This window comes from Toxorhynchites rutilus, chromosome 1 (genome assembly GCF_029784135.1).
Source record: "Toxorhynchites rutilus septentrionalis strain SRP chromosome 1, ASM2978413v1, whole genome shotgun sequence".
Lineage (NCBI taxonomy): Eukaryota > Metazoa > Arthropoda > Insecta > Diptera > Culicidae > Toxorhynchites > Toxorhynchites rutilus.
The window spans coordinates 67,741,991-67,758,152 of record NC_073744.1 but is presented as its reverse complement, the minus strand read 5'-3'; the positions used below and the strand labels follow the sequence as shown (position 1 = coordinate 67,758,152).

The window sequence follows — 16,162 nt, the reverse complement described above, 5'->3', positions numbered from 1 at the left end:
GCCCATCAACCGCACTTTCGGACCATAAACCGAAGCTATGTGGCGTATGACCCTTCAACCCACAAAATTCGTCCTGGGCGCAAGACGACGACGCCGTATTTTTATATCATTGTAACCCAAACTGGGTTTGAATGTCAAAACGTTCCGAGGACGTATACTATTGGAAATGCCAAACCATCCAACGCTGATTGTGATATCTATGATAGTAATTCAAAGTAATCGATGATCGCGCATCGATAAACTTATCGGGCAACCCTCGTAATGCTGTACCACGCACATGAATCGTAGAACAATATTGCAAAATGCATCCAGTGAGTGATCGTGACCAGAATGCGTGTTCATGTGGCATTTGGAAGTGGAATTTCTTCTGAGCCTATCATTGTTATCAGAATCGCCACAACCGAGACACAAAGAAACGATTGTCATGCAGAATCATTAATCAGCGGTAAATCGTGGAGAAAATTAGGTTAATTTTTCTCCCCCGTGAGATCAACATTCTCAAGTTTATTTATCTGATCGTTTCGGTGAAACTACAAGAATTCAAAACAAAGCAGAATCGTGCAAAAGTGATCATCACACCCGCACCTCGTTGTCCGGCACTTCGACAGCCGGTGACCAAATCCACATGCCCAGACGATTGATCACTTATTCCGGTTGAACTGTATAAATACACCTGCCGCCCGGTGGGGGTATGTTCAATCGCGAATCGACTGGAGTCCGAGCAACATGGGTAAGTGACCCCCGCCCACTGGCGAAGGTGTGCCTCGATTGTTATTGTTGTGTGCTAGGCAGCTCGTTTTTTGAAGTTCAGTGTCGAGGCGAAAGAAGTTATTTTGTGTGCCGCTATTCGAGTTCAAGTGCAAGTTACGACGATTAAATGCAATACTGACGACATGTTTCGAGGATTGTCGAGGACCGTGTTTTGAGATTTGAGTCCAAGAGTGCAACCAACGGAAGAAGAGATGTTTGGATAAGAATCTTTCACACTTATGTGTATATACTTAACGGTACATTCGGGATTTGCATCATCAAGTGTACGATGCGGAACGACATATCATCTCATTGATTCCAGTCCCAATTCGTAAATCTTTCCGTTGTGGAACAAGCGACCCCGCGTGTCGCCAAGTAAGAGGACCGCGATGTGCGCTGGAGAGTGGCAGAAATTTACATAAACAGTTGTTATACGGCTCCGTGCCAAAATCAGCAACTTGGCATGGCCCACTTTTGCTGTTATCTGTCGCGCTTAATCCATTCGGCGGAAGAGATCAACAGTCGAAAAGAGAACGGTTGGGTGATTGATTAGAGAAAATTCGAAAGTACGGGTCGTCGACTTTAGCCTTATTTGGCAAGAATATCTTACGGATAACAGCATGTACTTAAGCGAGTTCGAATATGAATCGTGTTTTCGGTGCTCTTTCGGTTAAGTGCTCATAAGATCAACTGTAGTTTCAATTCAGCATCATTCACGCTGTATATTCTGTGTAGAATAGTGGTTACAATAATCGATTTTAAAAAGGGTTATATGGGTTGTTGTGTATATGTTGTGAGGAAGTATAGCGTACCAGTTTTTTTTTTTTTTGTTAATCCGATTATTTTTACAGGCTCAGTTACATAAGTTTAATGGAGCCAAACTCTTAACTATATTTCAACTAGCATATATCAACATGTTGTTTCCTTAATTCTATGGTTAATGAAATAGGAAACCGATTACTCGCGGTCGACTCGAGTTTAGAAGGGTGACACATTTTCATTAGGAAAAGGATGGGATGTAAGGAGATGTGTGTTTACACTCGCACTCATATTCACATTCACATTCACATTCTCATTCACACTGACACTTCACACTCAATTCTTAAAACTATCCTTACATTTAATATGTGTTTACAATTTAACTTATTCTAATGTTAGTAGGAAGGGAACCGATAGCTCGCGAAGGACGAAAAGGAGGGGAAAAGGATGTATGAACAATCACACTCGAAGATCGATAGCTTTAAGGAAAACATATATTTGGGACATGTAATCAAGGTCTAACCGAGCCAACACATCTCTCACCGGCACATTGGACTGCTTTCCTCCAGCCCGAAGGGAGTTTTCTAAATTCGATCTGGCGACAAGATACAACTCGCACGACCAAACAACGTGTTCGATGTCGTGGTAACCATGGCCACAACCGCAGAGATTGCTGTCGGCAAGATTAAAACGAAAAAGCAACTTGGAGGCGAATGAACTGCAAAGTTTAAAGCCTCTTAAAAACAAAGAAACAACAAAAAGCAGCGCGTCTAACGAACAGTGATTGGACATGAGTCGGGAGAAGGTGCGAATAAAGTCCCGACTCAAGTCCAGACTTTTGAACCACGGATTGAGGCTAATCTTAGGGATAATTGAGTGGAGCCACCGGCCCAATTCATCTTCGTTCCATTTGCGTTGCCAGTTAACGATGGTATTTTTACGAACTAAAGAATAAAATTCATTGAAGGCGATTTGACGCTGATAAATTTCGCCTTCAATTGCACCTACCTTTGCTAATGAGTCAGCCCTCTCATTACCCGGAATTGAGCAATGTGAAGGGACCCAGACAAAGGTAATGACATAACAGCGTCTGGATAAAGCACTCAAAATTTCTTGTATTCTCTCAAGGAAGTACGGCGAGTGCTATTCCGGCCTCACTGAACGGATAGCTTCGACAGAGCTCAGACTATCCGTTACAATGTAATAGTGTTCAACAGGTCGTGAGGCGATGCTGTCCAGCGTCCAGTGTATTGCTGCCAATTCAGCAATATACACTGAGCAAGGATACTGAAGACTGTGTGAGGTGCTAAAAAATTTGTTGAACACTCCAAATCCTGTGGACTCATTCTTAGAGGACCCATCAGTAAAGTACATATTATCACAATTGACACGCCCATACTTTGCTTCGAAAATCGTAGGAACGATCCCCGATCGATGATCATCTGGAATTCCATGGATATCCTGCTTCATGGACAGATCAAAATGCACAGAGGAATTGATGTAGTCAGGAAAACAAACACGGTTGGGAATATACGAAGAAGGATCAACCTGCATGGAGACGAATTCATGATATGAGCCGCAGAATGCAGAATGAAAATTTAGCTCGATCAGCTGCTCAAAATTTCCGATCACCAATGGGTTCATAACCTTACACCGGATGAGGAACCGAAGAGATAATAAATTGAAGCGATCTTTTAGTGGGAGTACGCCTGCCAAAACCTCGAGGCTCATGGTATGCGTTGAGGGCATACATCCCAACGCAATACGGAGACAAAGATACTGAATTCGCTCGAGTTTAATGAGGTGTGTTTTGGCAGCTGATTGAAAACAGAAACTGCCATACTCCATCACTGAGAGAATAGTTGTTCGATACAACATTATAAGATCTTCGGGATGGGCTCCCCACCAAGTGCCGGTAATTGTACGGAGAAAGTTTATTCTTTGTTGACATTTTTTACTCAGATACCTAATATGGGCCCCCCACGTACATTTGGAGTCGAACCAGACCCCAAGATACTTGAATGAAATAGCATGAGTGATCGGTTTACCCAAAAGTTGAAGCTTTGGTTTTGCTGGTCTATGCTTCCTAGAAAAAACCACCATCTCTGTTTTCTTCGTGGAGAATTCGATCCCTAGCCCAATGGCCCAGGTTAAAAAATTGTTCAAAGTATCTTGTAAGGGTTCTTGCAGGTCGGATTCGTTTGATCCTACGACAGACACCACTCCATCATCTGGATAGCGTACCAGTTGACAACATAGAATATTTTTAGATGTTTTTGAAAGGTTGCAATTTTCAAGATATGTGAATATAACCAGACAGTTTATTTTTCATAGCACTTCTATTTGTTTGTTCTGGAAATAATATAAATATGAACGTTTTTTTCTGATGTGCCTACAGAAATAATTATCTCGTATGTTGTTTCGAACATTCTGTCGTTCAGTAAGAAAAACACGATTATTACGGTTTGAAATACATTTTCTTATTAAGTAAAACTTTCTTGATATTCAAAACTCTTGTACCAGCGATCTTCTTGTTATGAATTCCAATTCTGAAGTGACATAACGGAAGACAGCTGCTCCTACCTCTTACCAGCCGGAAGTCAGAGGTAGCAAATCCTGTCCATGAAGAGGGATTTTGCAACAATTAGTACCTCAATTTACTGATTTCGCGGTGGTTCTTTGAGTTGTTAGAAGTGATCTTCTGTAAACTAGATCTCGCAAGCTTCCATCCAGCTAGACCAAAAGCAACAATAATTTGAGTTTATCATTTTACAAATTTAGAGATTATCCAAGGACAAAATTCTTTTTCGTGCAAAAAACGGTGATAACTTGAGGTGGTTGTTGGATCCTAACTCGCTCTGGAGACGAAGTATTGCTTTCACACTAGTTTTGGGCGACCTCCAGGAAAATATCGATCTTGTCGAATCGATTTTCTGAACGGCGTAGGGCTCGATTAAATTGGCACCGTAAACCGAGGGCATATTGATCACGATTTTCGGAAAAATGTAAATATTTTCGGAATTTTTTGTTGAATTGATACCCGATTATTTTTGAAACCAGTACTGATGCAAAGGTCACAAAACGGTATGAAAATTTTTGTTAAACATTTTCCTTGAACGTTTGTTTGAAAAAGTTTTAGCGGCAAATCTCGAAACATAGCTTCGGAGTGAAATTGATCAATCTAGTTGGTTTTCTAGTTTCAAAAAAGTATAGAAATTCACTGATTTCTTCAACGACGATCGTTTCACGATCATTTGAATAGTAGTTCAAGGGTTTGAGGATACACAAACCTGATTTAATCCACCTAATAATGTAGACGTGCCCTTTTCCTAACTCGATTTTATGATTGATCTGTAAGTCATCCGGACACCATACGGTTTTACCCATATGTGCCCAAAAAGCTTCGAAGTGGTCGTGAATGAGCTAGTTTTGACAAACCATGAAGTTCGGAGTGTCACATGATGGGATTCGGCTCTGGTTATAAAGTGGTCACTTCCCTCCGAAACCTGATCCGGAACATATCCAGGTTACATCAATGAGTCACAAATTGTCGTCTTGAATTCATCAAAAATAAGCTAGTTTTGAGAGATAAACTCATGATGGAAATTTCATAGAATCACAATGTTTGTTGTCATAAGAACCGAGGCAGAACGTAATGCATAATTTCTGAATCAACTGATAGTAAGTCAATTTACACATTTTATTTTTTGCAGAACTTTTCTGTCTTCATAGGTATGCCTCCCATTAGGCGTTTTACTGTAGTTTCGGATACCTTCCTGACTGTGCTGTTCCACTCACTACTGAATTCTGCAATGTTTTTGCTTCGCCTCTTCATTGACTTCAAATTTTTTTTTTTTGAAGGTCCAATATCTTTCAATCATTATTTCAATCATTTCAAAGTTGCTTCGGCAGAATGACATGGAGCCAAATCTGGCAAAAAAAATGCAGACACATTGTGTTTCCTTATGTATGGCAATAAACGCTTTCGTGGGCACTCTTCAATATAAATTTCAGAATTTATACTTCCAGTGGTCAAAAACGATTTGCATTTGGCACCAAAACTACAAATCGCACTGCCAAACCAGAAACTACTTTGGGAACTTTGATTCCTTCTTTGTTTTAAATTTTTCGTTGACATCTCCTCGTTTCATCGTTGAAAAAAATCCTTGCCAGGGAGTTGAGAGAAGTCACACAAATAAAAACACAAAAAATGTTATAGTTTGTTCCCAACTTTGAAAAAAACAACAATTGTCCCATGTTGATATTCTATTCATAACTGCCCCACCATGTATTTTTTGTAGATCTATATCAAAAAAATCGGTTCGTGTTCAAGAATTTAAAGTCACACTTTCAACAGGGCTAATGTACTCATTTCTGGTTTGGAATGAACTAATTTTCAAACAAATAAAAAAAAGTTTAACAGAACGCGTGTACACCTTGTTAGCGAATGCCTTATAACATTGAGATTTATATTCAGCAAATGTATTGCAGATCACTCCCTTCTTCATAAAACGATGTTTTTGTGCATAATCTTTCGGAAAAAACACAAAAAACTTTTTGTTTGTTTCCAGTATTTCAAAAAACAACATCAACCCCATGTTGATTTTATAGGCATAACTGCCCAACCAAGAATTTTTAAACCCGTAACCAAGATTAATTGATTTAAATGAGGGGATCTTTTAAAATTTCATTACATTAAACTTCAATACAATAACGTCTCGATTATTTCACGCTAAACAAAAATTTCGCGTGATATAATGGAATCGTGTTATATTTGAAACAGATAATTTTTTAAATGATAAATCTTTTTTTTTATCTCCAATACGTATGATTTCAACATTGTTTTTCGTGCATTATGATAAATTTATGGAAAAACATTTATTACGATATGAATTACACGGACAGGTAAAACAACACAATATAACATAGTATAACGAAACTATAGTTGCAGTATTTTCTCATAGTATTTTTTCGTATTGCTCTCAAAGACAGTATATGAGGTCAATCTAGGTTGTTTTGTTCTGCGGATTCTATCGTATCCCTCAAATTTTTAATTCCCGTTCTGTGTGGATTGCATTCAGTGCTGGACTCAAATAGCCAAGATACTACATTTTGAATTTACCACCAATTAATTCGATTCGCACTCGGAACGATAATTTTGCAATTAGCTTAATTTTCCTGCTGTTCGCTACACAGGAAGGAACACTAATCTCAATTCGTAAAAGGTATCAAAAATGTATCACCGACTACCTTGAAATGGAATTCAGTACCTTGTGCACAGGATAAACATAGAAAAAATCACAGACCGTATTTCTCATTTCACACATTCAGAGAGAAATTCGCTCAGAGTAACGTTGAATGTTGATTCAGAACTTTTGAAAGTAAAACGAGGGATCTTCAAAAGAAATAGGTGGTGTCACTACAAAATAAGCAGTAAGAAAATTTTACAAAAGCACCGTAAATACGGCTAACCAATACAATTAGCATAAATGCTTTAAAATATTTTTTTTCTACTTAATGTTCATGTTTTGTTCAATAATTTAATGAACAATTGAAATTTTCACATTATTTCTTATATTTGGAAAAACGTGATATCAGCGTAACATTTTCAGTGATAAATTCGAAAGTGATTAATTAAACTAGATAATTAAACTAGACATGATATAAAGGCACAGTGATATAATCGAGACGTCACTGTATCTCATTTATATCTCCCCTTTGATATTATTTTGTATGCTTTTATTGGAAAACACTTCTAGTTTAACAGAGTTTGATGTATATTGGTGATTATTTGGTACGTATTCCGACCTTTTTTGGATTAGAACACTAACAAATATTGTAAACATCATGGTTACACACCATTTGTATCAGATTTATATATCTAAATCATGGAATCAATGCATCTCGATGACCTCAATTCTGATCACGGTTTGTCCGATGCACTGATATTGGTTTGTCCACATGGTTACGATGACAGCCTATTAGCTCGCTGCAGTTTGTTGATGGTGTCTTTCGCGCGTAGCAGAAAAAAAATCTCGGTGTTTAGTTCACTGAAATGCCCAAGAAAAGGCAATATTCTGAAGAAAGCCTAAATTATGAATGGATCAATATGATGCCAGTAAACTCAGAACAATGAGAAATGCAACATCTATTTGAGAATTCGAATATGTTCGTTCAAAGATGTTGATTTTTAAAACCAGACAAACCATGATCATATTTCGGACAAACCATGATCATAATTTCTCTTCGAAGAAAATCGTTTAAAATACAATATTTGAATAGTTTGAACGCATACTAGAGACATGAGGCTTTTTAACAAACCCCTTACATCCCATCTTGATTACATCTAATTTTCATGAAGAAAAATCGAAATGCATTTACTAGTTGCGTGAACACACCCAAAATTGGACAAACCAACATCATTTACCCTATTATAAATTGGTTATATCTCAAGAATGGTTAGCCCTAGGGTGCAATTCCAAATGAAATTGAACTAAAAATGAAGATTTTCAAAACATGAAAAGATTTTTATTTTAAATCACATCAGAATTCATAATTTGTGGCTAAAAGTCATTGTTAACATACAAAAATTTGTTTTTAAAATTCATAAAAATTTGATGTTTCACAAAGTTCGTCATAAATAGTTTTACCATTTTGGACTAATTTTTTAAATTTTCTACATGGCTTCTATTTCATATTAAAAAAATTATAAAAAAAATTTAAATTAAAAAAGACAATAAGTTAGAAATGTTTTTTTTTTTCAAATATCTCGAGAACGGCTGCATTTAGATGGAGTTTGATAAAGAGCTTTTTTATTTTAAATCACATCAGGATTCCTAATTTGTGGCTAAAAATGATTGTTAATATACAAAAATTCGAAGCTTCGATAATTCATAAAAATTCGATGTTCCACAAAGTTCGTCAAAAATAGTTTATTGGACTCATTTTTTTAATTTTCTACCTGACTTCTATTTTATATGAAAAATTTTTAAAAAAATAAAAATTCGTATTTTAGTTATTGCAAATTCATGTTTTTTTTTGTAAATAAGAAAAAGTACTATTTTTTTTCAGTGTAATTTTTTGTTTAAGTTTGGACATCAATACTCTATAACTCTTTATAAGACACTATTTCGGTAGGACTCATAGGCCCCGTCACCCAGATGTGGATGACACTTTCCTCGTTGAATTTGAATAGGATTTCCAAACGAAATTTAATAGAATAGGCACTTAAATGTAAATATGGGATATGTAGAATAATCAAAAAATCAAAAACATAAAAATATAGTCTTTATACTATAATTTAAAACGGTTTTATTTAGCACGACTTATTGTAAGTACAGGGTTTTCCAACTTTAAATTCCGAAAGTACATTGAAATAAAACACACTTAGAATTCGAATTTCGATGAAACTTTTATTTCAAATTAAAGTTTGGTTTATGCCATTATGTGTGAAATACAACATCATTCAAATGTCCACCTAGGGCTTTCTCGCACACCTTGATCCGGAACAGGTAATTTTCGATGACTTTTCGGTACATATGAGGCGGTATCTCGGTGATAACTTCACGAATGTTGTCTTTCAAATGTTCAAGAGTTTGCGGAGAGTTGACATAGACACGGTCTCTCGCATAACCCCACAAAAAAAAGTCTAGCGGGTTCAAATCGCATGATCTGGACGGCCAATTGGCATCACCAAAACGCGAAATTATGCGTCCCTCAAATTTCGTTCGCAATATGGCCATGTTCGGTCGTGTTGTATGGCACGTGGCGCCGTCCTGCTGAAACCACATGTCATCCGTATCCATATATTCAATTTGCGGAGAAACAAATCGGTTAACATGCGGCCATAGCGCTCACCATTCACAGTTACCGTCTCGCCGTCCTCATTTTCAAAGAAATACGGCTCGATGACTCCACCAGACCATAATGCGCACCAAACAGTGAATTTTGGCGGATGCAATGGCCTCTCAACAATCACGTGTGGATTTTCTGAGCCCCATATACGGAAATTTTGGGTGTTCACATAGCCACCGAGCTCGAAATGTGCCTCATCGCTGAAGAAAATTTGATGCGAAAATTCAGCATTTTGCTGCTGTTGTTCGTTCACCCAATCGACGTATGCCCGACGCATTCCATGGTCACCACGCTCTAATTTTTGTACCAGTTGGACTTTATATGGATGTAGGTGCAAGTCCAAATGCAAAATTCGCCACAATGATGTGTTTGACAAGCCCAATTGCTGAGCACGCCGTGGAATCGAAACATTCGGGTCATCCTCCACACTGGCAGCAACAGCAGCAATATTTTCGGCCGAACGCACATTACGATGATGCACAGGTTTCACAACACCCGCTACGGATCCAGTTTGTTCGAATTTACGCACTACATTAGCGATTGTGTGCTCTGTAGGCCGTCCATGACGACCAAAATCCGTCCGTAATGCTCGAAAAACATTTGCCGGTTTTTCATCATTTTTATAGTATAATTTAACAAAATTAACACGTTGTGCGATGCTAAAACGATCCATATTGTAAAATGGCAGACATTCAACTAACGATATGACGCTTTGGTTGACAGCTATGTCAAACGGTTGTCAGCGCAGGGCTGTATACTTTCGGAAGCCCGAAATGGAAAACCCTGTATGTTTGTGATACTTATCTGTAGGGTTGTCCCACATCAATAGAAATTTAACCCCCTTTCTGTTGACCGATTGATCTGAAATTTGGAACCATTTCATTATCTCATATTCCATTATCTTGAAAATCCAAGATGGCAGCTGCTACAAAATGGTGGACTACATATTTTATCAAAACCCCATCAATATGGGCATACAAAAAATGGGTTTGACTAGTAGAACACAGTTATTTATGAAAATGCAAATTCTGAATGGCCACCATCACAAAATGACGACATTTTTTTCAATCAATCTACAGTGGTAGACATTCGTTTATCCGCACCCTATTTTTCCACAATATTTTCAAAAATAAGTCAATTTTTTGTACAGTTTTGCTCATAAAAGACGATTATTGTTTATTTTCATCGAATTCATTCTAAAAAAAAAGTATGAATTCACGTTTTGTTTTCTGAGTAATTCAAATATGTGGAATCAGGGTGGACATTCGTTTAGCCGCATCCTAAAATTTCAATAAAAGAAAATTTGTGCGGCAAATTTCGAGTCCAATCGGTAGCCAATATTTAGTATGTCCACCTCCATTTCGGATCACTTTGGAAACTCGATTTGGCATCGAGTCAGACAGCTTTTAAAGTGTTGCCATATTGATTATAGCCCAACATTGCTGAATTACTCCCTTGAGACTGGAAATGTTGTCAAATTGTCATCCGTTTGCATAGACCATCTCGGCCAAGATTCTCCATAGGTTCTCTATGGGATTGCAATCGACTGCAAGCAGATCATTCAAGAAGCGGAATGTCCTTCTCGGCAAACCATGCCTCCGATTGCTTGGAAACGTGGATATATGCATAATCCTGCTGAAAAAACGACATCCTCGGTAGCGTTATTCTCAATATGGCCAATCAAAACGTCCTCCAGTAATTGAAGATACTTTTCGAAGTTCATTCGGGTGAAAATGAAACAAATGAGAAGCTTGCTGTGATAGGAAACGGCTCCCCACACTGTCAATCTTCCGCCCCCAAAGTTTCGCTTCGATCTCACGGCATGCCGTTGACTTAAATTATACCAATAGCAACTGTAACAGTCCGGACCTTCCAAATTGAACTTTTTTCGCCGGAAAATACAACATTTCTCCATTCTAGTTTCCATTCCATGTATTGCCGGGCGAAAATGAGATGGGTCTGCTTATGGGTGGCGGTCAGTTTCGGCTTCCCTTGAAGTTTCTTCCACATGATGTTTGGTGACTCATTCAAGATGCGCGCAATATGCCTCTTCGTTACTGGAACAACCGATTCAGCCTTAATGTATGAGCAGGACATCGTTTCCTGGTTGTTTCGTGTCTTATTCGACCTTTAAGACACAAAGTAACTTTGGTGTTCCCATTTGTTGGTCGTTATATCCCATATTTCTGGCACTATTTAAAGAAATTCCGTACCACTTTCTCACATAGACCAATTTTTGTTACGATCGAGCGATTAGAAAACTTTTGTTCACTGAATATCATTATTGTTTTCCGCCCCTTTTCCGTCAATGGAATACCTTTCGCCATTCCTTTAAAGTCTACGTAAAGCACTAATCTGACCAACTTCTTACGTTGCACATCTAATAGTTATCTTGTAAATTGAACATTCCAAAGTATTTTTTCAAAAAACACAGATGGTGATTTTTATGCCCTGCGGCTAAACGTATGTCTCGGGAAAAACGTCGTTTGAATGTTTATATCCACCAATGCCGCCTTGTGTGACTCAAATATACAATCACTACAGCAAATAAGAATCCCGATAAAAAGAACATTCCTAGTTGTTTTGTAAGGGTTTTAAGTTTTTTTTTCAAGTGCGGCTAAACGAATGTCTATCACTGTATATGGGTATCGAACGAAAAAGGTTTGACTAGTAGAACATACTTATTTGTGAAAATGCGAATCCAAAATAGCGATATATGTTTTTATTTCAAAACGCCATCAATATGGATATCAAAAGAAAAGCCCTGACTAGTGACACTAGATCATGAAAATTCCAAGTTCAAAATGGCCAACTACTTTTATTTATACAACTCCCGTATAGAACGATTCCACCCCAAATCGGTCGGCTGCTGACCCGACCCTCTACGATTTTTTTAAAACTTGGTACGAATGATGGATACTACTTAGAATTACAATTTTCATTATTATATGACCAATTTAAATTACGACTGATTTTTTAAAAAGGCGTAATTAAAATGATTGATCTTTGTCGAAGATGTCAGATCGAATAACTTAAATTGCACGGAAAATTCCTGAATGGCTACTGTGTGAAAAATTTCTGTTTGATTTTATTTTTTTTTCTACATTTGACCGTTTCATGCATAGCAGGGTGTCTTAAATAGCTTCATATGTTCTAAGAATAGGATAATCAAGAAGTATCGATTGGTTTTTAGTTGAATTATCGTAATTAGAGCACCGGTTCATTCATAGTTTTTCATGTTGAAATGTAGATCCTATTTTTCATGTTACTTTTCTTAAATGGCTACGATTTCACTAAGTATTGAATATCATATTTATCAAAAATTTGCATCTCCATTTTGGTGAGTCCGACACGGCACCACTATACATCAAACTTTGTTAAATAAGAAGCGTTTTCCAATAAAAATATACAAAAAAATATATCGACGGGATGGGGTTTTGAGATATAATAGTTTTAATATTAAATTCAATTTTTGAGTAAGTTTTTTGAACAGTGCATTTAAAATGTTTTTTTTTCTAAATAGTACATTAATTTTCCAAGAAATTTGTTAAACATCATATTTTAATCAGACATCTGGATTTAAAATGACTATTTTTTGAAACAAAGAACAATGATTTTGAATACGGCCCTTTCAAATATCAGTCGTAATTCAAATCGGTAATATGACAATGAAAATTGTGATTTTAGGTAGTTCCCATCATAAGTACCAAGTTTAAAAAAATGGAGAAGGTCGGGTTAGCGGCCGGCTGATTTGTTGTGGAATTGCTCCATATATAAACATAATTTGGAGAATTGTGAGGAATATTGAAATGCGATCCCTTACATTACATAGGGGTATATGATGAGTCACTTGGGAACAAATTAGCTCCATATGATTTCAGTTTATTATTATTCCATTTATAATGTGTCATTGTTGAACCATTAAAGTTGTGTCGTAGTCTCAGTGCTATAAAATTCATTAGAAAAAGTGTAAAATCCTCGCACTGTTAATACATGATCAATCAGCTTATATTCTCTCTTGAATAAATTCAATGAGTAGCAAAATGTCAAATAAGCACATGTTTTTCGCCCATACTTGAGCTCGCTAATGAATGTCGTTAGTCATCATGTTATGCTGCTGAACAATGTGTTTCAATGATTATGAGCTGTTCCATACACACATTTCCATTATGTACACCACCAACGCACAAGTAAACAATGTCCAGTAACAGCTCAAATCTAACTTTTCCCATTCTTTGTTTTCAACTCTATATGTTTAAAATTCACCTCAGATACACGACCGTCGCTATTGCTTTGTTTACTGCAGCTGCTGCTGCTGTTGGGAGTCGCGACACTACTTCCCACTACGGAAGCCCAAGGCGGGGGCCAGCAGTCACGTATCGTATGCTATTTCAGCAACTGGGCCATCTATCGGCCCGATGTCGGACGTTACACTATCGATGACATCCCTGGGGAAATGTGCACCCACATCATTTACTCGTTCATCGGAGTGGACGACAGCAACTACAAGGTGCTAGTGATCGACCCGGAGGTGGATTTGGAACAGAATGGGTTTAGAAATTTCACCAATCTCAAGACAAAGTATCCGCATGCCAAGTTCATGATTGCCGTCGGGGGTTGGGCCGAGGGAGGCAAGAAATACTCCCAGATGGTGGCGGTGAAGAAACGACGGGATTCGTTCATTGCCAGCGTGATACAGTTCATGAAGGTGTATAACTTCGATGGCTTCGATCTCGATTGGGAATATCCGGGAGCGGCTGATCGTGGAGGTAGTTTTGGCGATAAGAACACGTTCTACTACTTTGTTGAAGAGCTAAGGAGGGCTTTCGATCGCGAAGGCCGAGGGTGGGAAATTACGATGGCTGTACCGGTGGCGAACTTCCGTCTACAGGAGGGTTATCACGTGCCGGAACTTTGTGAAAACTTGGACGCAATTCATTGCATGACGTACGATTTGAGAGGAAACTGGGCCGGCTTCGCTGATGTTCATAGTCCGCTGTATAAGCGACCCCATGATCAGTATGCGTACGAGAAACTGAACGTTGTATGTATTCCATTTTTTCACTTTATACAGAAATTTGTAATTCTTTTAACTCAACAGAACGACGGTGTACAACTCTGGGTCAATTACGGCTGTTCACCTAAAAAACTGGTAGTCGGAGTTCCGTTCTACGGTAGAACATTCACTCTCAGCGCCAGCACTAAGAACCCGACTCTCGGATCCTATATAAACAAAGAAGCTGGAGGTGGTGCTCCTGGACCCTACACAAACGCAAGTGGATTCTTAGCCTACTACGAGGTAACTTGAATCGTTAGATTTCGTGGAACTTATGTTGAATTGTGTTATCGGAACTGTAGATTTGCACCGAAGTGCAAGACGACCAGAAAGGTTGGTCGAAGAAATGGGATTCTGTTGGTCTCTGTCCGTATGCGTATAAAGACACTCAGTTCGTTGGATACGAGGATGTTGAATCGTTACAACATAAAATGGAATGGATTAAGGAAAAGGGATACGCGGGCGCAATGACATGGGCTGTGGACATGGATGATTTCCGCGGGCTGTGCGGTCCAGAAAACGTTCTTATGAATGTGCTCTATGATGCTATGAAGGATTACACTGTTCCGGAACCGTCGATCAGTACAACTCCGAGGGTTGGTGCTATCCGTTCGAATTGTCGCAATCACAGCTAACGTGTTTCTTTGTAGCCTGAATGGAACCGACCACCATCAACGCAGCCAACTAACGAGGAAGGTCCGCTTGTGGGTGGCCCACCTACCAGTCGACCAAAGCCAACAACCACCGCTGCTCCGACCAAACGAACCACCCGAAAGACAACCACTCGGAGGACAACGACCACAACAACTGCGGCACCAGCTCCTCCAGACAGCGAGGAAGAAATCATGCAGCCAGAGCCAGCACCAGTACCAGCTCCACCATCTGTGGACTATGAGGAAATTTCGGATATAGATTGCTCTGAAGGCAAAGACTTTGTACCGTCGGCAGATTGCACCAAGTATTATCGATGTGTACACGGGCAACCTGTCGAGTTTTCTTGCAAGCCCGATACGGCGTTCCACACGGTGTTGAATGTGTGCGACTGGACTGAAAACGCCGACCGACCGGAATGTAGAGGAGAGGCAAAAACAGTAAAAGATTTCGTGCAGCAAGGCCTGGCTGATGAACAGCAGGACGACAGCAGTAGAGAAGATAATGATGAGTTGGAGGAATAAACAATATTTATTTTTAGTCATAAGCAAGCCCTAACTCGACTGATTTGTCAAATAATGAGATTAGTTTTTCGAATTGTCAGTAAACGCACAGTAGGAAACATATTACGATTTATTAGTTATTCGCAAAACGACCCGTCGCACAGTGGTCCCTGAGGAAATTTAGTCTATCCTATATTCTATGATGTTCAAGGCATCTAGGATCACGTGGTGACAACGCGATAAGATACCAGTTTCGCATGGTCGCCGGTGCCACTATTTCGCGTGTGTTTTTCTAGCATGTGTTTTGGTAATGTTTTTGAACGATTTTTTTTGGCTCATTATGTTTCTTGAAACATTTGTTGTCAGTTTCAAAATTCGGTTGGTTGTAGTATGTGTTAACTCCACACAATGTAAGTACTATTTTGGAAGTTTAATTTTGCTTCGGATGGAATTATAAAAATTGCCCCGCATTTCTCCGCAAAACTTTTTTAATGAAAGTGTTCCTCAAAACCCCCCTTTTGGATTTTTTCTCAATATTAACCCGAAATATTAATTAGAAATAACTATTATTTGAAGTTGTGCCTTTTCA

At 38.5% G+C, this 16,162-nt stretch overlaps 1 protein-coding gene across 1 annotated transcript; it reads left to right on the top strand.

Annotated features, from left to right (window-relative positions):
* Positions 1-572: 572 nt before the first annotated feature.
* LOC129774775 (endochitinase-like) lies at positions 573-15,696 on the top strand. The gene is made up of 5 exons (XM_055778734.1): positions 573-730; positions 13,635-14,407; positions 14,465-14,662; positions 14,722-15,015; positions 15,070-15,696. The coding sequence occupies exons 1-5, from the start codon at positions 727-729 to the stop codon at positions 15,592-15,594; spliced, it is 1,794 nt and encodes a 597-aa protein (XP_055634709.1). The 5' UTR covers positions 573-726; the 3' UTR covers positions 15,595-15,696.
* The last annotated feature ends 466 nt before the right edge of the window (positions 15,697-16,162 follow it).

Bases quoted from the DNA above. Each gene is read 5' to 3' on its own strand.
- LOC129774775 (XM_055778734.1), top strand. The intron at 14,408-14,464 runs GTATGTATTCCA...TTAACTCAACAG, and splicing joins CGTACGAGAAACTGAACGTT to AACGACGGTGTACAACTCTG. The intron at 15,016-15,069 runs GTTGGTGCTATC...GTTTCTTTGTAG, and splicing joins CGATCAGTACAACTCCGAGG to CCTGAATGGAACCGACCACC.